This window comes from Aplysia californica, unplaced genomic scaffold, assembly GCF_000002075.1.
Source record: "Aplysia californica isolate F4 #8 unplaced genomic scaffold, AplCal3.0 scaffold00498, whole genome shotgun sequence".
NCBI classification, from domain to species: Eukaryota; Metazoa; Mollusca; class Gastropoda; order Aplysiida; family Aplysiidae; genus Aplysia; species Aplysia californica.
Genome location: NW_004797768.1, coordinates 492,605 through 517,606, shown reverse-complemented (window position 1 = coordinate 517,606; position 25,002 = coordinate 492,605). Strand labels below are relative to the sequence as shown.

At 40.2% G+C, this 25,002-nt stretch overlaps 1 protein-coding gene across 1 annotated transcript in view; it reads right to left on the bottom strand.

Annotated features, from left to right (window-relative positions):
* The window catches only part of LOC101857666 (nardilysin), a 54,608-nt gene extending 37,500 nt beyond the window's left edge, over positions 1 to 17,108 (bottom strand). The window contains exons 1-10 of the mRNA XM_005105881.2: positions 17,057 to 17,108; positions 15,789 to 15,878; positions 8,214 to 8,355; positions 7,094 to 7,175; positions 6,364 to 6,464; positions 5,180 to 5,306; positions 3,894 to 3,992; positions 2,950 to 3,072; positions 2,103 to 2,160; positions 559 to 586 (exon numbers count right to left, since the gene is read on the bottom strand). Coding sequence (XP_005105938.1) covers positions 559 to 586; positions 2,103 to 2,160; positions 2,950 to 3,072; positions 3,894 to 3,992; positions 5,180 to 5,306; positions 6,364 to 6,464; positions 7,094 to 7,175; positions 8,214 to 8,355; positions 15,789 to 15,878; positions 17,057 to 17,058 — 852 coding nt within the window. The 5' untranslated portion in view covers positions 17,059 to 17,108. The remainder of the gene's footprint in view (positions 1 to 558; positions 587 to 2,102; positions 2,161 to 2,949; positions 3,073 to 3,893; positions 3,993 to 5,179; positions 5,307 to 6,363; positions 6,465 to 7,093; positions 7,176 to 8,213; positions 8,356 to 15,788; positions 15,879 to 17,056) is intronic.
* Between the last annotated feature and the right edge of the window lie 7,894 nt (positions 17,109 to 25,002).

The window sequence follows — 25,002 nt, the reverse complement described above, 5'->3', positions numbered from 1 at the left end:
AACCAAGTTTGTTTGAATACTGAGAGGTACATCTACACAAAAACAGTCATTTAGTACTGGGGAAAAAGTAAAACAGACAAACAGAAATAACAGAAGGGGAAAAAAGGAAGTACAGGACCTACCAATCAATGGCACCCTCCAATCACCAGTTATATCAAATAAAATATTATTGGTCTAATAATAATCAAACCAAAGACATATAAGAGCTCGAGCATTCTTGAAACTTTTCACAAAGGGGGCAACTTTTTTCTTATGCATTCAAAATACTAAACAGTATTTGCATTAATATCTCTACAAACTGCATCCCCGCTCAGCAACTAATGTAAGCACAAAGTAGAGTAAAGAAAACGAATGTATTGAACGATTAACTTATTACTGGTCATAAATTGATCTATATACACATTTCAGTACAAACATACAATGGGACGCTTGGCATGCCTTCTAGCTGAACAGTAAGACTTTCCTTCCTTGCATCTTTCATATACTTGAGCTACTTGTGATGTAGGCCCCTACCTTGTCAAAAAGTAAATTTTGAGAAAGTTTTCAGAAACTGCTTACCTTGATAAACTTTGGCCTTGGAATTGCACTGTAATAAAAGATAGATACGCTCGGATTAAAAAAATGAGAGTGTGTGTGTGCTTGTCTGTGTGTGTATGTGTGTGGGGGGGGGGGGGCATGTATAATCATTTGTGAGACATCGTGGTGAAATCAGGCGCTCGTCAAAAGAGGGAAAGCAAAGAAACTGGCATTTTTCTGGGCTTTGGGTAATTTTGTTGTTGTTGTAATTCTCTATTTTTGGCTCAACATCTTAAATGCACATTTGAAAACACATTCGACCATATGCGCATTTTACTGGAAAAACATTGATCAAATGCACAAAATGTATAAATTGGCATTTCCCAATCACTCTCAAGCTTTGGTAGTTAATAAACTTTGTAGGCCATTTTCTGGTTAATTTTTCTTTTGAAACAAAGCATCAACATCTCCTTCAATTGTAAATATCTCGACTCCTATTCAGAATGGATGTGTAATTTTTTCAAAGAAAGCAAGCCAAACGAACAAGTGTTATGATGAAACCAATAACTCCACATGCCCAAAAATTGACAAGCGCCTGATTCCATCACGTCACGACACATTTATATTTTATTATCATTCGCACAAGGACAGCTGAGCTAGAAATTAATAAGAATGGATGTTTCTCCAGTAATGTTTGTAGAGAGTTCGCAACAGTGTACCTCACACAGACACAGCAGCAAAGGAAATTGAGGGATCAGAAGAAAGAAGTAGATCATTAGAGGGAAAAAAAAACCCACACCTTCAAGTGAGAGCATCATCAGCCAATATAATGTGAAAAACTCCTGGGAGGGAGAGCAGATCAAGATCATACTGCTCTTGGGTGTCCAGCTCTTTTTCTTCTTTTCCATAAATTCAAAGCAAAGTCCATTGAGCAAAATAGTCATCCTTAACTCCCATCACCCAGAATTGATTTCATGGATTTTCCTGAACAGCTAGAATTAAATATGTGCTGTCTTTCAAAATTCCCATAAGTATTTGTATCATCCACAATTTTAGACCTAGATCGTGAGATTGAGTCAGAGTAAGAAAAAAGCAGGTGTGTTGTAAAGGAATTTCAGTGACAATCTTGATTTGGACAGTGACTTGGCTTGGATAGTAGGTCCATAATTATTGTCTGTGACACAATGCACTGCCATCCAAAAAATATACCTTCAAGTGTAAAATTAATTCTCATAAAGAAAGAAGTACCATCACGTCTATTTCTAACAACATTGCACACGATACGATAAAACTGGTCAAATAAAACATAAAAAGAACATTGTTATATGTGAGGTGTGCTGACAAAATGAGTTACTTCTCGCAATCCACAAATAGAGATATTGGCAAAAAAACGACATTAGGGTCAAATGTATAGAGTTTCTATTGATGCAATATTCTTTTACTATAACATGCCCTTTATTATTTCATACTTATAAAATGTAAAAACTTCACCAAAAAGCATGATATATCTATTTCCATAAGGCTTGAATCCGAGAAGTAACTGATTTTGTCAGCCCACTTCACATATCTACTATTGTTCCACTTACTTGTTAGGAATTTTGGAAAATATTCTTATAATCTGCTTCTCGATCACATCCAAAGTATCTGTAAAAAAGATAAATTATGGCAGACATCCTAACCATACAGAGTGCATAACACAGCATAACATTTTTAACACCCCAAGGGGAGGGATTATATCCATTCATCTGTGCAATGATTTTCAGAAGAGAGGCAGATAAGGAATATACACCCTTCTGGGCCACACACCTAGGAGGGTAGTTTTTGTAGTCTAGCAATAAAGCATGGTATTTCGAAAGAAAAGGTTGGGGATTTAATTATCAGGTTGGTTAAGAGGATGAAATATTCCTTGTACTTATTGTCATCAGTTCATACAGCTACAAATGGGTGAGGATACTGGTAGCTAGAAAGAGTATGAGAAAAACCGTTGCCTGCATATAACACACTGCAAAGCTGTACATGTCACATGGAACTGAGACACTGTATTGAAATGATCTTCCTGACGAACAGAGATGTAAAGTTGAGCAATAATAGAGATGTGAAGTTATGCAAGCTTTCAATATATATCAACGTCAGGATGAAAATTGTTTCCTCTGAGAGATAAAGATAAAAACAACTGCTTTCACAATGTAACACTACAGAGCATGAGGCCTTACATAATATATTAACACAATTTTACCTCAAAATAAAAGAAAGCACAAAGACAGCACTTCAACTAACAAAATTAAAAATAAATGAGGTAAAGAGATAAAACCTACCAGTTTGTTCTCAATCTCCTTCCTTAAAGTCGAAGCTTTTCCATAGTTAAATACATTGGAATCTACACCATTAGCAAATAAAACGATTTACCGTTTTCTTCCCAACTGAAAGACTCACCCATTGAATGAATAACGAGCGTCATGTAATGTGCGGAGTACATGCGGCGGTAGAAAGCATGAAGCTGCTCATAAACATTGATGTGTTTTTGTTCAGGATCATCCTTGAGGGACTTTTTGTTGCCTGAAAGCAGATCAAATTAAACGTAACTGCCAACGCTTTATGTCATATTTGTAATATCCTATCACGTCGTGAATACAAGGAAGGATCCATAACAGAACACAGCGGATTATGCACAGAGGTTCAATGGCTCATGTTGCGGCCTGCACACTCGCAATGCGAACAAAAAAACAAAGACAACAGCGAAGCAAAGCGAGACCGTAATTAGGTTACCAGGACACAGGAAGTAAAACAATGAGGTCATAAGTACCGTAAACATTAAAATATCATGACTCTTAACACTTTTATCCACACAATTTAGATTGTTTATGAGATGGGCTGCTTTGACCCTGCCTGTCAAAGCCAGCCCGTGCTCAGAGGGACTCGAATGTCACAGCAGAAAGATGAAACATTCAATAAAAACTCTCCCTACTCAGGAATCAAACTCAAATCAGCTGCATGTGACAGCAAAGCACCTAGCCTGTCTGTCTGAAAAGTGAGTATATTATAGCAACAAAAAAAACTCTCACAATTTTGCTTTAAAAAAAAAGAAGCATAACATGAGAATTTACATTCAATGCACAATATGTCAACCCTATCCGTACTCCCTGCGGTCATTTTGTACTCCCGGGGTTGTATTATTCACACTTTAGAATACTTTTAATACAAAGATCTCTTCGAAGCTTTCATTTTTTCTCAAAATTTCATTTTGACCGACTGCTATGTAAAGCGTACGGGAAAGTGGTGGCACAGAGTTTCCCATGTTGTATGGATACGATAGTAAAACACGACGTACGGAGAGGGTTAAAGTTCTATTAACTTTTGACACATCATATGCCTCTTACCTGCCATGAACTTCTTCATAGGATGGCCTTGTTCCACCAGCTCATGTGACATGACACTTCTGACCCTCTCGTTGTCATTACTTGCAACCATCTGGCATTCTTATGACAAAAAAATAAATTAAAAAATAATCGTTTACATCTTGTCTTCAAAATTATAAGCACAATACAGCCATCTTCAAACTGTTTCCAGCACACTGTTGGCCATTTAGTCTTGTATTGAATTATTGACTTGATAAAGCAGAAAGAAGACTCTGCTGCATTTCGCATAAAACAGTAAAAAAAGTAAAGTTGTTCCCGCATCCAATCCCGATATTGGAGATTGCCTTGTTAGTGAGACAACTTACTGGGCCTTCGGCATATTGCGGTAGGGTGGCCAGTTCCTTTCCACGCCGCCTTTACTTCCCCAACTCGAAGTCAGGTACCTATTACTGTTGGGCGGGCAGGAGAGGGCTAAAAAAATCCGTGTCCGAAACAAGGCTCGAACCCTGACTTTCCGCTTCGGAGACGAGAACACTAACCTCTCCGCCACCGCACCCAAAAAACAGTGACGCAAACAAAACAATGATCAAGCACCACAAAGTCTATATATATAAGCTGATGGTTAAGTGTACTTCATTCCTGAAATTGAAATCATAAATTTTGGTTCTACAGAGCCTGAACCTCCCCATCAAGAAGGTGCCATGTCTTCTTTAATACTCCAGAAGTGACAGAAAACCAGACAACTGCCAAATTTTAATGACATCTCTGTGCAGACTGAGTAACACATCATAAACACAAAATGATAATACTTCTCCTATAAACTGTAAAAGTATCTCTTTAGCCACTTCATGGTGCTAAAAGTGACAAAGGTCGTTCCTTTCTCATTCGTGGTCATTCAGGCCTCTGAAAAAAGAAGCTTCTGGTTCCATATTATATATATATATAATATACAATCAGAAGTTGCATACTTTTTTGTTCTTCATCTCAATCAAATCGTACTTGAAAAATGGTACCTATCATATGCTGGTTAAGTTCTTTTGTTGGCCCATACAGCTTCTCCTGCAGTAGGCCTATTAAATGGGGTTGGCCATTGTTTAAATCTCAGGCCTCAGTGCCTTGTTTATCTTAGGGCCTACAATGCTGGAGTATTTATATGTTCCACAATTTGTGCGGTCTGTTTTTCTTTCCAGAAGTTGCATTTTAGAGCAGAACACAGAATTCCATTTAAGTGTTGAATTCTGTGGAGCAGAAGTATAATGTCAAGCCAGATTGCACTAAAGAGAGGCAATTAAAGGTAGAACACTTACCATTGTCAACTGCCATGATTTCTCTGTCCACAGAGTTTTTGTTGAAGAGCGGTCCTATAAAAAACTGAGCAAATATATCCAAAGCCTTTACAAACTCACTCTGCTGGGACACAAAGAAGAAACACGTCTGAAAAAAAGTTAAAAAATTCATGCAACCTTTAACTGAGAATTTCAGATAAAAAAGTAATGAGTAAATTATAAATTGCCTGGAACTCGATCAACATAAAACCTGAATTTCTAAAAATAGAATAACAATCAAATTTTAATGTCCAAATCCAAGAATACACTGCAACAATGATTGCTCCTGAAACAGCATACAATTCGTGAATCTGTACTTTCGCATTTAGTACCGTGATACTGCTCAGTGGATAAATTGACAAAATGGATAAAAGGAAGAAAAGATAGTAGTAGAGAAAAATATCACATTTCTGTACTTTAGAAATGGTGTTCATGCGAGTAAGTCTACCACGAGGGGTTATTATATATTCTTTTGTCCCGCCATTCCACCCCCCCCCAAAAAAAGTAATTAAAATCACTTCCACTGATTGGAATAGCAGTTTTTGACTAGTATAATACTGAACGTTATATAAACAATTATTGGTGGAAACAGACAGGCCTATCAAAGAAGCATGCACTTCTGTTTATTTTAAGTTTTAGTAAGAGCCTTGCAGCACTTGCAACACAATAAGGTCATATAAGTGCCGAAGATTAGAGGTGTTACAAAAGAAGGAGGAGAGATCAGGGCAATAGATGTTCAATAGGAAAGAAGAAGCAAACCACACCAGGGCACCCGCCAACCACCCACATAAAATGACAAACCAGTAACGCACACAAAAGTTTGGATAAGACTCAAATTCCTGTAAGTGAGAATGTCTCAAGGTTTCACTACAATTAAGTGAAAAATAGGTCGCTTTTAAGCACAAGAGGGCTATCCCAAAAAGTGTTGTTTAGAGAAAATCGGAGGTAAAGTTTTTGCCTTTTGTTCAGTTTCTTTAAATGACAAGGAGAGTTTTCTCTATAACCAAATAAATATATACACACCAATGAAACCAAACTTCTCCATAAGATAGGGCAACGCCCACTTTTGGTGTACATCACGATTTCTGGAAACCCTCGAAATCTGTGTTAGCGCGCTTGTCCAATCGTGGATCTTCCTGTGCCTTTACTTCCCACAGAAAACTCACCCTTTCACAGTCAGTCCATGCATTGGACTCTCCTCTGTTTTTGGCCAAGAATTCGTCCCAATAGTTTTCCTTGGGAAACTTCTTGCTTCCCATAAAAACCACTGTAACATAAGTAAAAAATTGAAGAAACCAATCAGTAATACTAATGAATTAGTCTAAGGGCAAGACAAGACATAATGCCAGACAAGGTACAGCTGAAGCTGCTTTGTCCCAGGCATCAGAGTCCATGTGCTAAATGTCATTATTAATAATATCAAATACTATCTTTGGTACTTTCGATTTTCTTGCCACTTCCAGATAGTAAAACCAGTCACTTGCGCAGGAACCAAGGATGAGAAATGAACCCAAAGCCCAAAGCTAAACTATTCCAATGATAGTTCAACACTATACCAACCTGTTTTTCCATTACCAGACTGTTTCATAAAAAGCCATATTACTACCGGCTGTAGCCACAACAGCTACAAAGAATTAAGTCTCAAGTATTCATCATTATTCATTCAACAACAGTCCAACCTATCCAAGACAACAACCCAATGCCAGGAGAAAAGCCTTTCCGTTTGGTTACAAAAACAGTAAGAGTTTTACGGCGCTTGCAACTGCATAAGGTCAAATGAGTCAACGAAACACAAGTGGATCACATTCACAACAGTTCATAGCACGGCTTGATTTTAATTTAGAAAGAGTCTGCGATGCTCGTAACTGCTTAAGGTTATGCGAAAAGTGTACACACTGTGTTCCATAAAATGTGCAAAGCCTGGGATTTCTGGCAAGTCAGAGAAACTTCCTGCTCCCACACATAATGCTGCAGCTGCCTTGAAAAAAAAAAAAGAGAAAAAAATAATTAAAAGGGCGCGACGATGGAAAATGACATGGCATTGGCCTATATAGCATGAAAAGGTGGGGTTTTGGTTACAAATGATAAATAATACAAAAATATTTTATTCTATGACCAAATATTTTAGCTAACTCTTTATCTCCTGCAAGCAGCTAGATCTACCAGCAGCTTGAGGTCAGAACCGTTGCGTTGGTGATCCAAGGTCAGCCACTCGTGCACATTCCGGTACGACGACATCGACGGTGACATTTCATTACTTTTTGTACTTTTAGTTAATTACTTAAGATAGGTCTCTCGTTCTATGAGTTCTTTCATTACACGAGGAACTATCAAAATAAGTTCATTCATTTTGACTGAAAGACCAATTTAAATTAATGACTTGTATGTCACTCTCAGGTTTCGTACCAAAAGAGGGCTCTGGCATTCTGGGGAACCTCCTTCGGAGATAAAGAGTTTAATGCACCCACCTACTGCATTCATTAAGTACTATGCATTCAGCATGGCGTAAGGATTAGTAGTAAGAACACAGAGTTATCATGGCCTAAAGGCCAAAGGTACAGTGTTCACCTCTCATTCAGTACGTCCCAAATTCAAAACCTGACAGTGACGAAAAATGTTCTTCTCTATAATTTTCTTTCATCTCCTTTCCTGTTTTCTAGTCATGTCCTGTCATCTGCTTTCCTCTCCACTTTCTGCCCCCCCCCCTCCTCTAGGGCTAAGCGCCTATCTCCTTTACCCGCACGAGCAAAATTCAAAATAAATTAAGTCCTACCACAACTGAAAATACTCTAGTCAATATAAAAACGTATGAAGTATCTTCCAAATTAGCAGGTGGCTGCCTGAAGGCAAGGGGCCCTACGAAGTAGGAAAAACGGTCACATATGTAAAATTCAGTTCCACTACAAGTTGAACAACCAGCAGTTGACAACCTCGGAAATCTAACCAGGGAACGCAAATAAGAGAAGAAGTCGTAAGAATAAGAATAAAAGGGGCAAAAACATCGCACAGTGATTACCTCTCCTTCTACATACTCTTCTTTTTCGAACTCTTCTACTTCCATATCTTCAACGTCCATGTCAGGCTTGGAATCCTCAACAGGATAATACAGGGCCTCTGAGATCAGCATGGCAGTTATGCCATTTGGAAGGATGACAACCCTGAAATTCAAAAGAGACTCTTTTGTCAGGGGCTGTATGATTCAAGACCCAAAGTGACCTAGAGACGCACAGTAGAGTCTGAAATGAAGTCCTGGAACCATTCGTCAGGGACGTAGACCAAGATGGCCCAAAACAGACAGAGCTGGAGATCCTTTGTTGCTGCCCTAAACGCTAGATGGCGTAACGGGTAGTAAGTAAGTAAGTGTATGATTCAAGGTCACAACCGATTCCGTTCTAGACGGAAAGCAGCATTTTAAAAGCATTTGACAAAATGCCTGCAACAGAAAGTTATTTATACTTTTATTATCTAAGAATTTACTTTTAAGATTAAGAGTCTTCTATAATTATAAGGAAAAACAAGTTTGCAAAGTGGCATGTATAACACGAGGATGGATGTGATCTTTTTGAGGGATCGTCTTAGGAAAAAGCGTAACCAAAGTCATGTTTTATTATACTTCGGCCTTCAATAATATTATATAATATGTGAGGCAGCGTGGTGGAATCAGGCTCTCGTCAAAATAATCAAAGTGAAGAAATTTCCATTTTTCTGCAGGTTCGTGAATTTCTATCAAATTTTTGTTTTTTTGGCTCAACACCTTTCATGCCCATGAAAGAACTCATTTCTGAGTGAATTTTTCTTAAAAACGTTGATTAAAGGCACAAAAAAAGTAAATTTTCAGTTACCACGGACTCTTAAGCTTAGGAAATAACACATCTTTGGCGGCCATTTTTTCACTAATTTTACCTCTGAAAACAACTGACCCCCACCTCCTTCTTTTGCAAATATCTCGACTTGTATTCAAGATAAATGCAGGGCTTGAAATAGACCGCGGCAATTTGCCTTGGTGCCTTTGCAATTTACCGTAATGCCCTTAAAATCAAAGGGACAACCGCGGCAATTTTTGCCGTGCCCTTGTTTTTTGTTTTAAAAAATGTGCCACCATGAAAATAAATGAATATTTACCCTGTGCTGTCACTTGTGAAAAAAAAACAACAACAAAAGAACGTTAAACAAGCGTCTTGTCGGGTTCGCCACCGTGGCAGGTCAGTGACCCTAAACGTTGGTATCACAACTTAATCACAAGTTACGGCATCGTGTGAGCACTGGTTGTTGGGGTCACCAAAGTTCATTCAAAGTCTGAACACGGTAAAGTATGTGACTCCGGAATGGGGGCAATTATTGATTTTTTAAATTTTGAAGATACACGCGTGGGAGGGCGGGGGGTATGGAGAAATCCTGTCAGACTTGTCTGATATCTCATCAAAGCTTCAGTCTGACACTGCTCAGCTTGACAATTGTGTCCATTTTGTCATGGCTAGTGCAAACACACAGCAATGATAACCAAACCTCAGCAGTAGTGTCTGAAAAAATCTCTGGGTGAAAAAGAAGGCTGCAGATGTGAGAGATGTGGCAAGATAATTGTCTCACAACTAGACTTCCTGATAAAACAGCAACTTTCTCTGACATCATCTTCTCTGGTGATACTTTTTAAAATCACTTGTTTTTCCCCGTAAGGGACAAACAGTAAGCCAATCTTTTAGATGTGTGTGCCAACATATTTTCAATATACTGATCTAGTCATAAGTCATAATATGACCTGCTGATCAAGGGCGAAGGCTGACTTGTTTGACAGGGTAATCAAAGTGAGATGGGACCAGATAGGGCCTGGAGATACCACACAAGAATCTTACTCGAGGCGGCAACACTTGAGTTGTGAATTAAAACAAATCCTGAATTCATGTTGTATGCATGTTCAAAATAATTGGGAAAGTATCTCATTAAATATTTATTACAACAAACATTAAATTTATCTTTAGATGTGAATACACAAACACAAAGCAAAGAAGCAGAGATGTCACTTCTACAGTATGTTATACCAGTGAGACTAGACTCTGTGGTAGAACATGACAATTATTATTATTTTTATTTCACATTTGGCTGTTTTTGTCTAGCGTTTCGCAGCCAGGAGCCGGTGTCATAATCGGGGTCACCATCTGATTATAGGATGGTAAAAAGTCGAGGAAAAAAACCATAAGCACTCGCAGCAGTCAATATATTATTAGGAGTTAGTTCCCCTCACATCTGTGAGGTAGACTCGACCAGTGTAAAAGTTAGCTTACATAATCAGTGCTTGTGACTGCTTATAACTGTGACCCGAAAGGGGTGAACAGGGTATATGTGGCAATGAAACAGCTTTGAGTGTTGAGTACATGTTCCCTTCAACTCTTTTGGAAGACTCTTCCAGCCTCACTGTAAGCTTACTTAATCAAAGCTTGCGACTGCTTATGGAGTGGCCCAATAGGGGGTGAACAGGCTATTTCTGTGGTAAAGAAACCGTTTTGAATGTTAGGCATACTGTTCATTGGTGATTATGAACGTCTTTTGACATAATTTAATTTATGAGGTTACGTCTGTGGGTGAATTTGACTGCGACAACGTTTCAAAATTAGGAAGGGAAGCAGTGATTATTTGATTATACTTTACTTTTCCGATCCAGCGGCCATTTAGGTTCTAGCCCTTCGGTCTGTCGATATGGCAAAGAATTGACAGGTTTTAATCAGCTGTGCTTTGTCGCTGTATAGAGTGTTTCCGATGTCTGGGGAGGCAGGTAGGTAGGTGCTACGCAGATCACAAAGTGCTGGGCAGTTAAAGAGGTGGTGTGGTACTGTTTCATCCTGGCAGTCGCACAACGGGCAGTCGGGTGGGGTATCCTTGCGGATCCTATTACGGTAGGAATTTAGTGGTATGTGTTGTGTTCGCAGGCGAAATATCGTGACTTGTTCTCTTCTACTCAGGGAATTTATTGCACCTTTAGAGTTGGGGGCTGTCATGTGTGCAAATACAGTTCTTTCAGTTTTGCCCATTGCCCATCCATTCAGCCACTGTTCCCTGGTGTTGCATTTGATGATGTTCTTGGCTGTCTGTTGTGATACTGGGTTGTGTGGTTGTGTTTGTGTTGCTCCCTTCTTGGAAAGGGTGTCTGCTCTGTCGTTTCCTGGGATGTTGCTGTGGCCAGGTATCCACTGTAGTGTCAGGTCGACGGCATAGGTCTGTATGAACGTATTGATTGTTTGAGCCACGGATAGGCAGGCTGGGCTTTCGAAATTCATGTTTTCCAAGGCTTGGAGTACTGACTTTCCGTCTGTGAAGATTTTAGTGTTCTAGATTTTGCTTGGATGTATTATGAAAATGTTGCTCAGGTGGAGAATTGCTGCTTCAATGGCGATTGCCTCAGCCTCGTAATTTGTACAAGAAGTACCACATGCGTCAAATAGCTCTTCACATGTTTAGTCAAGATGTTCAACTCTTACCCCAAAGCCTGCGTTTATAGTTCTCTTGAAGGCTGACCCGTCTGTATAAATATGAATTGAATCACTAGGGTAGGAGTCAATTGTCTTCAGAGCTGTTGTCTTCAGTTCTACTGGGTCACATTCCTTTTTCACTGTCTCTTTTATGAGGGAGGTTTTGATGTTGGCATTCTTGATGTTAGTGTTTGGGGGGGGGGGGGAGTTCTGGTCTTAAAGGATTCAGCATTTCTCTGTTACATGGAAGATGGTGTTTTTCTGCTAGTTCAGTGGCTGTGTCAAGTATTGATCTTCCAAGAATTCGTTTCTTTGGTCGTCTCTGTTCAATTATTTTCCTGTTTGGGTGGTTTTTCTCCAGTCTTTTGTAGCGCTCACTCATCTCTACAACTGCTGCCTCTCTCCGCAAGTCCAAGGGTTCCAGGTTCGTATGGATTTCACAAGCTGCAGTTGGAGTGGATCTCAAAGCTCCGGAGATAAATCGTACAGCTTGATTTTGAATTTTGCCAAGAGACCTCTGAGTTGGTTTGCTGCAGATTGTAAGGTTAGGTTATATTCCATGGCAGATCGTACATAGCCAACATATAGCTGTCTGCGTGCATCCTTGTCCGCTCCCCATGAAGTGCTAGCCAGTCGTCTGAGAAGGTTAAGTCTCTTGTTGGCCTTCGTCTTCAGGTTCCAGATATGGTTTTTGCATGAAAACTGTCTGTCCAGCTCGATCCCAAGCTAGGTCGGGTTTTCAACTTTTTCTAGTTTGTTTCCTGCAAGTAAGATGGTGAGATTTTGCTTTGCAACTGTGTGGCTTTTTGTAAAGACGGTGTAGATTGTCTTGGTACAATTTGCTTTTAGTTTCCACTTGCAGCAGTAGTTGTTGAATCTATCTAGATCCTCATTTATAAGCCGTGCACTGATGCCAGCTTGTTTACTTGAATGCCAGATGGCTAGGTCGTCGGCATATAGGGCCTTCTCTGATTTCAGTGTCTCAGGCAGGTCGTTGATGAAAACAAGGAAAAGTGTGCAGCTCAGAGAGGAACCCTGGGGTAGGCCCTCCTCCAGTACAGCTTTGGATGACACACCATTGTTAATCCTGGTCTGGATTGTCCTGTCTGTAAGGAAGGTCTTCACCCATCTGCAGAGTTTCCCGTGGATTCCTGTCTGTGTCATCTTCCACAGGAGGCCTTTTCTCCATACCCTGTCGTAGGCTTGCTGGAGATCAACGAATACTGCAACTGTGTGCTTCTTTTCCTGGAAGCCATCAAGGACTTTCTGACTGAGCCTGAAGAGCTGGTCATCTGTTCGTTGGCCCGCACGAAATCCTGCTTGGTTGCTGTCCAGGGCACCGGTTGTTTCCAGCCACCAGTATAGGCGGTGGTTGACCATTCTCTCTGCCAGTTTCCCGATGCAAGAGGTGAGTGCAATGGGTCGATAGCTTTTCATTTCTTCAGCAGGTTTTCCTTTCTTGAGAATGGGTGTGATGATGGAGTTTCTCCATGCTCTGGGGATGGTGTTTTCATTCCACGTTTTGTTGATCAGCTGGAGAATATAACCCTTACCAACGGGACTGAGGTTTTCAAGCATTTCATTGTGAATCTTATCTGGTCCCGGGGATTTGCGGGGCTTCAGTTTCTTCATTGCCCTGTTGAGCTCAGTGAGTGTGAAGTCATCTTCAAAGAGAGAGATGCTTGCATTTGGCGCATGCTCTTTCTCCTTCAGTCTTTTCAGACAGTCTCTATGTTGGTCAGTGTGGTGTGTAGCTTTGTTTATAGAAGCAAAGAACTTGTTGAAGGTTTCTGCCTTTTTTGGTTTTCTACGATGGTGCCTTCCTCTGTGTCCATGGGTTTTGGTCTTCTACGATGGTGCCTTCCTCTGTGTCCATGGGTTTTGGTCTTCTACGATGGTGCCTTCCTCTGTGTCCATGGGTTTTGGTCTTCTACGATGGTGCCTTCCTCTGTGTCCATGGGTTTTGGGTTGTTTCGGCGCTTTTCTCCACACAAATTGGAGAGAAGTGACCACGCTTTGGCTCCGTTTCTACGTAGATCAAGGTCTGCAACTGTGGTGCTCCATTTGTTTCTTTTGGCCAAGAGGGTTGTCTGTTTGACCTTAGCAGAGGCTTTTTTGTAGTTAATTTTGTTTCCTGTTGTAGAGTTGCTTTCAAGAGTTATTCGAGCATTTTCTCTGTCTTGGACTGCTTGTTCGATGTTCTTGTTCCAGAAAGGCTTGTACTTTTTCCTGCAACCCCTAGGGATGCAGAGAGCTGCAGTCTTGAGCAGGGAATCTGTTATTGCGCCACAGAAGACATCAACAGAGGGGTTTGGTGTAATATCTTCTAGGAGCTTTTCTGTTGTTGTCTTGTAGAGCTCCCAGTTCGCCTTTTTAAAATTCCACTTGGTCTTTTGTACAAAGTGACTTTGGCTTGGGGTCGACACCGAAGTCATGATGGGTCTGTGGTCGCTACCTATGCCGTCAGGGACTTCTGTGGTGTGTCTTTGGAAGAGGTCGGATGAAAGGATGGTCAAGTCAGGCCTGCTGAGTGTGTTGTGAGCCCTGTGTAAAAGGGTAGGGGTAGATTTCTTGTCTTGGAGAACAAGGAGGTTTGTTGTGCCACAGAGTTCCTCTATGGCCATTCCGCTTTTGTTGTATGTTCTGTATCCCCACTGAGGAGAGTGGCCATTAAAGTCACCCGCAACTATTGTTTTGGTGTATATCGATTCTTGAAGAAATGAAAAAGAGCAGTCATTTCCTAGGGAGCTGTAGATGTTAAAGATTGTAAATTTGCAACCTGCATACCAAATTGTAGCTTTTTGGGTGTCTGTTCTTGTGTCAGTTGTGATGTTCTCAACTTTTCCTTGTATGTCATTTCTGATGTAGGTGATTACACCCTGGCAGTCAGGGCATGTGCAGGTATAATGGGTGTATATAGGGGTCTGTGTTACGGTGAATAGTTTCTTGTAATAGAGCAACGTGGATTTTTCTTGAGTCCAAAAGGTGAGAAATTTCTATTTTCTTGTTTGCGAGGTCGCAAACGTTGACCTGGAGTAGTCGAAACTGTTCTGTTTTCCCAGTAGCTAACTTTTCACCAGCAGCCTGGAGATGCACTGCATGGCGCGGGCCTTGATAAACGAGGCGTCGCCCGAGCTCGGATGAATTTAATTTATTTTTCTTTGCCATATTTTTTTTATTTGATTATATAAACGCTTCGTCACTGCTGCTGATTGTTTAGGTCTTTTTTATATAACATACATGTACTTTAAAACATGTATTTTCAAAACTTGTTTTCACTTATCATCATAGTCAGAACCTCACACTGTTTAACCGCTTGACAGCAATTTTTAGCCATTCATTCATTTTTTAAAATTTCGTTCAAGTTCATAAGTTGTTTTCACTCCTCTCTTTGTCTTTTTCATACAAGTTCAAAATTTGTTTTCATTTACCATGATTTGTTTTTTTTTACCACTACACTGCCTGTTAACCACTTTGTTTGAATCTCATAAATGATTAATGTCTTACCTAATTGGTCATATTATAAATTTACTGTTTTCTATCGTACCCTATTGTCAACAATCATTCATTCATCTTAATCCAATCAATAAGAGCTAGATAATCTGGTCATAAAGGCATTTAAAAGTCAGAGATGCAATCGTGATCATTATTTGATTTTAAACTGATTTTAGTAATTTTCTTTTGGTGTGGTTTTTACTGTGATTTACTTAGTTTTCATTCATGATTTTTTTTCTCCGATAACTCTATACTTTTGTAGAGAGCAAGAATAAATATTATTGTTATTTATAGAAACGTTGGGATGCACGATCCAGTATTACCAACTTTAATCAACAAAATGATCACCTATAATTTTTGCCTTGGTGCCCTAGCAAATTGCCTCGATGCCCTCTGGTTTTAGGCCCCACCGAGGCAAGCAATTTTTGCCTGCCCTCCTGAACACCTAATTCAAGCCCTGTAAATGGATATTTTTTTCATCCAAATAAAGACAAGTGAACAAGCTTTAAGATAATACCTGTAACTCTACATGTCGAAAAACTGACGAGAGCCTGATTCCACCACGCTGCCTCACATGTCACAGTGTGCACATAGATCTAGGCCTAACAAAAACTATAAATTTGCATGACATATACCGATAAGCCCTCATGTCTGCTGGTGGTTTCACAATTTCAATCATTGTAGTTGATCTTGTTCTCTTCACATTTGACTTACTGTCTTTGCCCCTGAAATGAAAAAGCAAAGGCAACAGGGAAATTGATAGATTTTCAACTATATTTCAACACAAATGCATCAAGGGTATAATTATTAAACTTCCCCCTCTCCTTCACTCAGTAAAAGTCCCTTTACGATCAAATACAGTGGAGTCTGCTTAAACTAGATATGGTTAATCCGAAAACTGGGGTGTAAGCCAAAATGAAATAAAATCCCCACTTTTTTTTCTTCTGTGAGATCTAGATCTAAATCTACATCTAGATCTAGATCTAGAGTCTAGATATCTAGATCTAGATCTAGATCTAGATCTAGATCTATGAACAATTTCTCAAAACTCAGCTCAACTGAAGAAAATTGGTTAGCCTAAGTGTTACATGCTAGATTCATCTAGATCTAGATCTAGATGTAGATATAGATATCTAGATCTAGATTTCTAGATATACTTCAACACAAGACTAGTGGAACTCTGTAGTGCTATAGGCCACTGAGCGTTATTGTGACTCCAGGTTTGATCAGTAGGCCTACTAGATTCTAGATCTAGATCTATCTAGATCTAGATCTAGATCTAGATCTAGATCTAGATATCTAGATGGGATCACCACAGTAGGGTGTGTACTCTCCAGCTGTAGGACTTTCGCTTAGGTTTATTGAGCACTGGTCTTCTATAGGCTATCTAGAATCTAGATCTGATCGCTCGCTAAGGTAAATCTCTAGATTCTAGGCCTAGAGTCGGAAAGCTGGTTCTAACTTACACATGAGCAGATGTGATTCTGGTTGCTTAAAAGTAAAGGATGGGATGGCAATCTAGAAAGGCTTGTTTTTATTGCTTATTTGTTAATTAAGTAGGCCCTATTTTAGGGTTTAGATAAGATCTGGACTCTACATCCAGACTAGGCCGAAGATCTAGATCTAGATCTAGATCTAGATCTAGATCTAGAGATCTAGAATCTACAGTGTCACTCAGACTTCGTGTGAAGTCATGCTCAAGTTCAACTTCGATTTCAATATCACTGGGCGGGATGTTTAACACGAGAGGAAGATTTCTCATTACATGGTTTCCAATATATAATAATATCTAGATTTAGATTCTAGACTAGATCTAGATCTAGATCTTGATCTAAGTTCAAAAGCATGGTCACGAAGGGTATAGGGAAAAAAAGGAGCGATTCAACATCAGTTTCAAACCTACATGATTGCTGATTGATGGTTTATTATTCTCAGTCGGGCAGGGCCTTGGGGTCAGGGCTGCCAGTTTTTTTTCTGGTGTGGGGCCAACAATATCACAATTTGGGGCCAAACTTGATTTTTTTGGGGCCAAACCATACTTACCCCCACCCCCCACCCCCCTCCAAAACTCACCGGATAAAATAAATAAATATTCAACCAAATTAGATCTAAATAATATTAGTAAATCAATAAGTATGATTGATTACGGTACGATACCTGACCCTTTTCAGTCATCAGTGCACGCTACTGTTCATCCTGTCACTGTCAGTGGTCATGCCTTGGTTCCTTCATGGGGACGACTCACTGAACCAAGCTAAATTAATGTTTGTGAACTGTCTTGACGCTAGAATCCTCTGCAAGATCCACAATGTAAACACGACTTTCTTGATCAGCCATTATTCCACGCAGCCGCTCTCTTCACTGCCAACCATTTGGGACTAATAAATGCTTTTTTTGTGTGTGGCAAAAATCTCCTCGCTTTTATTTTATTTCATTTGTTTTTTCTTTGTTTTTTTTTGGGGGGGGGAATCTAAAAGGGGCCAAATTGGGGCCAACCGGGCCAACTATTTTTTGGGGGGCCAGTCATGATCCCAAAGAGCCAAATTTGAGCAATTTGGCCCCAGTTGGGGCCAAACTGGCAGCCCTGCTTGGGGTCGTAACTCAAAATTCGAAAGACACTTTGAATACCGGATCCGGAAGTAAGTAAACTGGAAATCGTATCGCAAAGACCATGATTCAGAAAAAAGACGAGAACTTTATTTTCCGAAAGACAGGATTTTACCAGTTCAGAGTAGGCCTAGGCCCTAGATCTAGAGTATAAATCATACTTTTAGACTGATTTTACAAAGAGATTATAAATTAGGCCTCCTCACTCACGGGCGGCAGGTGGTGCCAGATCGTCATCCAGCTAGGCCTACTAGCAGCCAAACTTGACTTAAATCACTTAGATCTAGATCTAGGTCTAACATAGCCACATGAAATGTGATAACAATGCACCAGAAAGGCAAATTAGATAATAATATAATAATATAGAACAGGAAATGGATAGGATGAAGCTAAATATGCGAGGCCTTTCAGAAGTTAGTTGGGAGAGGCCAGGTTTGATTAAAAGAGAGAAACAATTGTATAATCCAGTCATCGTGGCTAAATTGGAAGGAAAACCTTTTGACATAGAATCTAAGTTCTAACAGATGTAATTCAAGTATATGCACCAACATCAGAGCATGGCAAGGAGGAAGTGGAGACTTTATATGAAGACCTTGATAAGGCAATGAAACAGCTAAAATCACAAGATATAAAGGTAGTCATGGGGGTATGAAGTAGACGTATAGAAGATATAGCTGGACCACGGGGAATGGGTAAAGAGAATGAACGCGATGGATGACTGATAAAAAAAAGGTGCAGAGAAAATAATTTAATGATCTCAAACTCTTGGTATGAAAATTACACAAGAAGACGATACACTAGGAAGATTTTTGGCGATAGGAGAAAAAAACAACAAATAATGGACTTCATGATCATTCATAAACGTTTTAGAAATGAAATTTAAAAAAAACAAAAAACGTCTAAATCAGTGCTAGGAGCAGATAGTGATAGTGATCATGTACCAGTCATGTGTAAAATGGTCGCTTTTAACCCTATAGAATCCAAGCATAGAAATACTCAACGAAACAATTTGTCAGAGCGTCAATCTGGGGTAGGATTTCTCCTATTGATTGTGCGGGGCATGGATGGTCCAGGATTCTTCAGAGATGATAGGCTAATGGTGCAATTGACCTGCACCAAAGCAGTAGCAACGTGCACTTGGAATTGGGCCAGATTCGTAGGTTGGAGCTTCAACAGATGACTATGCCACAACCACGCATTGACAAGGGCAATCTGGAGTGTGTTAAAAAAAGAAATACATGTAGGCCAAGCAGCGCGGGATTTCATTGGGAACTTATAAAGGGCATTTGGTAACTGTCGAGAAGGAGATCTTCACTCATTTTTAGAAGACAGAATATGATCAGGTATAGACCTTAAAGGTCGTAATTCTCAGACTCTTAATGGCTGCAAAACTGTAAGGTTGAATTGTTCAGCTCCAGCTTTGTTGACTGTGTAAGAGGGATCACATTTAGAAAACGTGACGTGGATTTTTGAACATTGTTTATAATACCCCCCCCCCCCCCCCCCCCCCCCCCCAATTTGTTAATGAATGGAGGGCCCTCTCCACAAAGAGAGGGGGGGAAAAACGGCAGGGGTTTTTTAAAATATGTATAAAAAACCCCCCCCCCCCCCCCCCCCCCCCCCCGATGCGGTGCTACTGACTGAAGTGTCTTTAGGCCATTCCCAAAGGAAGGGGGGGGGGGGGGCATTAACATCTCGAGTTCTTATGCACAATAGAATTGTAATTTTTGAAAGGGCTGATTCATCGAAACTGTGCCTGAACTGCAATAGGGAACTGCTGCTTTTTCTTTCTTTATCCTCACTATCGTCATTTTTCCTCTACTTCTTTTACAAGTATGTTTATCACACTCTTGTGGCCCGGTATTTCCGAGGTGCCTTGATAGTCGAAGCAGACTTTGTGCTGTCGAAGCTGGAGAGGTGAGCAGAGTAAGTCTGATTCCCTGTAAGGACTTCTCTGTTGATATCCATCCCTTGGGGCTCATAATATGACCTTATGCAGTTCCCGAGCGCTATAAAACCTCTACTAAAACTAACTAAACTTATTTATAATGAAGTACAACCTGATTGCATGTAACCATGTGAACGGTCTTACGAGTATGGAGCTGTGAGCGATAAACATGGGGAACTGCTTCCACAAGGCATTTCAGCCAACATCTGTGCACGTGACTGATGTTTGGGGCTACCCGGTACTCTCGAGAGGAGGCTTCAGCGCTATCGTGAAGTTTTCTGTCTGTGGGAGAGGGCAGCAAGTACATATTGTGTATTGTTGGTAAATTACAAGACAAATACCAGAACTTGAATACAAAGAGTACACCTAAACCAAGAAACAACGAGTCAAATAAGTATAGTAACAACCAGTCGGATCACTAGAAATTGATTATTTGTAAAATTATATGAAAACGTGATTATTTGGCAAACGAAACCAAAGAGTCAAACAGTGTCATTTTCGTGTTCAGGATGAGCAGCAAAAATACAAGGAGATAATCTCAGAATATTCACAGCACCAGTTCTTATTGTTGAGTTGTTTCCCTTGGACCGTACCTACGTATGAAACAGTCTCCAGTAGTGTTCATAAATTCAAGAAATATCTTCTATTTTAATAGGAAGTGTCTACGTACTCCCTGATTAGGGTCTACCTAGTCATGGTGTCTTTACCCCAAAAATGTTGGATTGTGATTGGCTCGCTGAGCGAGCGGTAGTTTACATTGGTTACAATGCAAGGCTACTGATCATCTCGGGCGGTGTGTCGATCTAGTGTTACTATGATTTATTTATTTTAGCCCAGAGAGAGAGCGTATTTAATGAATAGGAAGTGCCTATTTGCAACGCTTCATCACTACTTACAAAGCAACAAGATATAATTATGGGAACAATTTGTTGGTCAGTCGAGAAGAGGACAGCAACAACAACCCTCCCCCCCCAAAAAAAAACGAAAAGAAAAAAAACAAAAACGTCCAGGACCGGGATCGAACCCACGCTAAAAAGATAATGGTTGGACTTCAAGCCAAGACGCGCTGTCACTTAATCGGCCATCAGAACTTCAGATAACGAAGTGCAGATTAAGCTTGATATTTTACACACAGCGACACGGCGTTTTATTTAGCACTGGCGCTAATCGCAACGAGGCGTTGCAAATAGGCACTCCCTATTAATTAAATACGCTCTCTCTGGGCTAAAATAAATAAATTATAGTAACACTAGATCGACACACCGCCCGAGATGATCAGTAGCCTTGCATTGTAACCAATGTAAACTACCGCTCGCTCAGCGAGCCAATCACAATCCAACATTTTTGGGGTAAAGACACCATGACTACGTAGACCCCAATCGGACAGTACGTACAAAGAGTCTTCTTAACAAGAGGGGCCACTTCTCTCTTTGAGCTAATTAAAAAAGTGTCCTCAAAATTCGGTGGCGACCTCTTCGCAAAAGCCCACCTTTTGCGAACAGAGTTATCTTACTTGAGTTTAAAAAATCAAAGTGAAACTAGCAAGTTTTTGAAGGAATTTCAGAAGAACGCTTTTTAAAATGGTTACGCTGACAAAAAAACCTCTTCCGGAGGAAAGGGTGATTGTTTTTTCGGTTTAATTTGACTTTAGAATGAAAGGCGAGAGGTCATTAAAATAAAAAAAATAAATAAAACTCCGTACTGAACGAACCCGAACTGCTGATGAACAGCAGCCGATCTGCGCGCGCAAGGAGGTTCTATTCCTATTCTTCTTCTGGAAAAACGAAAGAGAGCTTCAAAACAGACTGCAGCGCCATCTGAAGCAAAGAGCATACTTCCTGCGGACACTTTTTTGGCTGAGTGGCCCTTCTTGTTATTTACTATCTTTGGTACGTTGACACTGCCATTTTAATATCGAAGTGACTATTCCCAGTGACAACGGAACTCTTTTGCATTTGAAAATCTGAAATCTTTGCACTGTAGACTCTCCTCTCACTTCAGTTCAGTACTTTTGTTCTCTTCTCTGACTTAGGGCTTAGACTCGACTGTAGAATAGATCTAGATCTAGATCTAGATTAGACCAAGCAGAAAGAAAATCGGGAAGGATTTCTACCTGTCCTGTACTGCGGTCTCCAAAATCAGTATAATATTTAGATCTAGATCTACACGTACATTTAAATTACGATTGAATAACAAGCAAGCATAGAATAATCATTCCTTTTTCTTTAAAAACATTCTTCCACTCACACCAGAATCTAGATTCTACTTTAGTTTAGTTAGATCTAGTCTAGTATTTTGTAACCCATCATCATCATGCCCATGTAGATCAGTGTGGGAACAATAGATCTAATGGGCGTGTCTGTTCTCAGTGTCACTGGGAATAGCTTCTAGGCCTATTCCCAGTGACACTTGGGAACAATTCTGCCCTGGGCCCTACTGCCAGAGGTTTCTGGGCCTATCCCCAGTGTCACTGGGAATAGTGCTTTCCATAATAAAATTACCAACTGAGCTAACGGCAGATCCTGTTTCTTTGTTTTAGTGAGAGTTTTACGGCACTTGCAACACAAGAAGGTCATACGAGTGCCGAAGATTAGAGGTGTTACAAGAGAGTAACAAACACAAAAAAGAAGGGGGGGGGGGGAGATAAAGACAATAGATGTTTAATAGAGAAGAAAAAGAAAACCACACCAGAGCACCCGCCAACCACCCACGATCCTGCTTCTGTAGGAGATTGCGACACATCACGCATAAATTCATAATTTCAGTGGCAGACAGGCAGATGGCCGTTTTATACTGTGATCGAGTTTATTGCCCTCTCAGACACAAATAGGTCTTTTCAATTTATTTAAAAAGTAGAGCGCCCAGCTGATATTGTATTTCTGAATTGGGTTACGGATTGAAAAATATAACGTTCACCACATAAGACCTGCTGATGTGGTCTAGATCATTCTGGTGCGGCTTGCTTTGATACCTGTATGTTTTGTACTGGGACATAATGTCTGTTCTGTAGTGTTATGAAAAACTAAGGCGCAGTGGGGGGGGGGGGGGAATCTTTCGTTTCATGAGATCAAACCCCTATGTGTGTACTTTTATGTATGTGTGTGGGTGGGTGTACGCGTATGTGTTTGTTTGTGTGCGTATGTGTGTGTGTGTTTGTCTGTCTGTGTGTGTGTGTGTGTGTGTGTGTGTGTGAGCATGTAAGTTTGTGTGTGTGTGTGCGTGTGTGTATGCAGTGAAACGCCAAACATATGGTCCCTTTTTTTTTTAAAGCATGAGGGGGCTCTCCCGAAAAATGCTGTTCCGAGGAAATGGAAGGTAACGTTTTTTCCTCTTGTTCAGTTTCTTCAAAAGACAAGGAGAGTTTTCTCTATAACCAAATAAAATTTATACATCAATTAAACCAAACTTCTCCTATAGGAAGGGCAATGTCCACTTTTGCTTTTGGTTAAGATTGCTGGAAATCTGGGTTAGCCCGCTTGTCTTTAAAAACTACCATATGTGCAAGAAGATGGAGAATAAAGATTTATATGGTCTTTATACCTTATGTCGACTCCTTTAGTTTAATCATAGAGAAACGATACCCAGTTTCACACTCATCCCTAGCAATTATACATGAAGTGAAGGACTATTAATATTATTAACACATTATGTTTCTATACATCTCTCCAACTCCTCAAATAAATATGTGTCACGACGCAGTGGAATCAGGCTTGCGTCAATTTTTGGACGTATAGAGTTATTGAGATACTCCTAAAGCTTGTTCATCTGTCTTGTTTTTTATTTTTTAAAAAATCCATTTATCTTGAATACAGGTCGATATATTTACGAAAGAAGGAGGTGGGGGTCACCTGGTTTCAGGGTTAAAATTAGTGAGAAGATGGCCGCAAAAGATGAGTTATTTCCTTAGCTTGAGAGTCCGTGAAAACTGAAAAATTACATTTTTTGGTACCATTAATCAAAGACTTTCAGTAAAATCCAGACAGAAATGTGTTCTTTAATGGGCATGAAAGGTGTTGAGCCAAAAAACAAAAATTCAATAAAACTTCACAAACCTGCGAAAAAATGCCAGTTTCTTCACTTTGATTATTTTGACCAGCGTCTGATTTCACCACCCTGCCTCACGCATATTTTGTTCAGGAATAGATTCAAACCCAGGCAGTCTGCAAAATTGTCAATGTCGAGTGCCTAACAACATGAATGAACTTGAGCTCTACTTTTCTAATAATAGGGTACATGTATGCTGACGGTGCGTCTAAACTATTGTTTGATTTGCGAGGCGAGAACTGAAAATCTAAGGGGTACATGTTATGATATTTCGCTGACATCACACTATGATGACTCTAATTTTATCCCTCCGCAACCCTCTGTCAATGACACCCACCCTGTACTAAACATGTTTATTCGCAAGGATGGATTCAGATATGATACAGACTTGACACTGGACAGGGACACAGACGGGTCACTCACTCAACTCACGAGACAGGAAAACGGAAGCTCGACCTCTGGACAATCGTAAGGGGAATGCACCCACATAATTAACATAATTAACAATCAACAAGACCATTGATTATTTACCTTTAAAACATTCATAAAGATTCATTACATTCCTCCCCCCTACGATAGACACAGGCACAACGTGAACCATCAGGAGACATGGCATGTTCATCAAAATAACACATAATACAAGTCATTCGACAATACGAATCAATTCAGCAATGGTCCAACAACAACCAAGCTCCTTGACTCACAATTATAAAATGCAGTCTCACAGACATTAATTATAAGTAAGCCTATCTGGAGCTTGTCTAATTCTCCCGCTGCGCCTTGGCAATGGCACTGGTGAGTTATCAGATTGGCAATCTGGCTCTATTCTTTCTGCCTCAGCCTCTACCGACTGGTTCGAATTCCTACGAGTGCGAGGCATAGCACGTGGTGGAACTTCCACTCTCTGATACTGATTTGGAATGGGAACTGGAATATCCTCACTCTTTTCTATATCAACAAGTCTAGACTCGCTAGAGTCGCTGCTGTTTGGCACATGAACCTCTTCCCCCGACATTGTATCGAATGAGGAAACACCCGAACCTGGTCCTGATGTCTTCTTACCACACCGTGTGCAGCTGTTCTGATCTTATACGACAAAGGACCTGTTGCTTCCACAACCATATCTGGGACCCACTTCTCCCCCTGCCCACTAAAATTACGGACCCAAACATTGTCACCAACTGAAATCTCCCTCTCACATGCTGTCTTATCATGCCGAAATTTCTGGGATTCCATTTGTTTTGTTACTT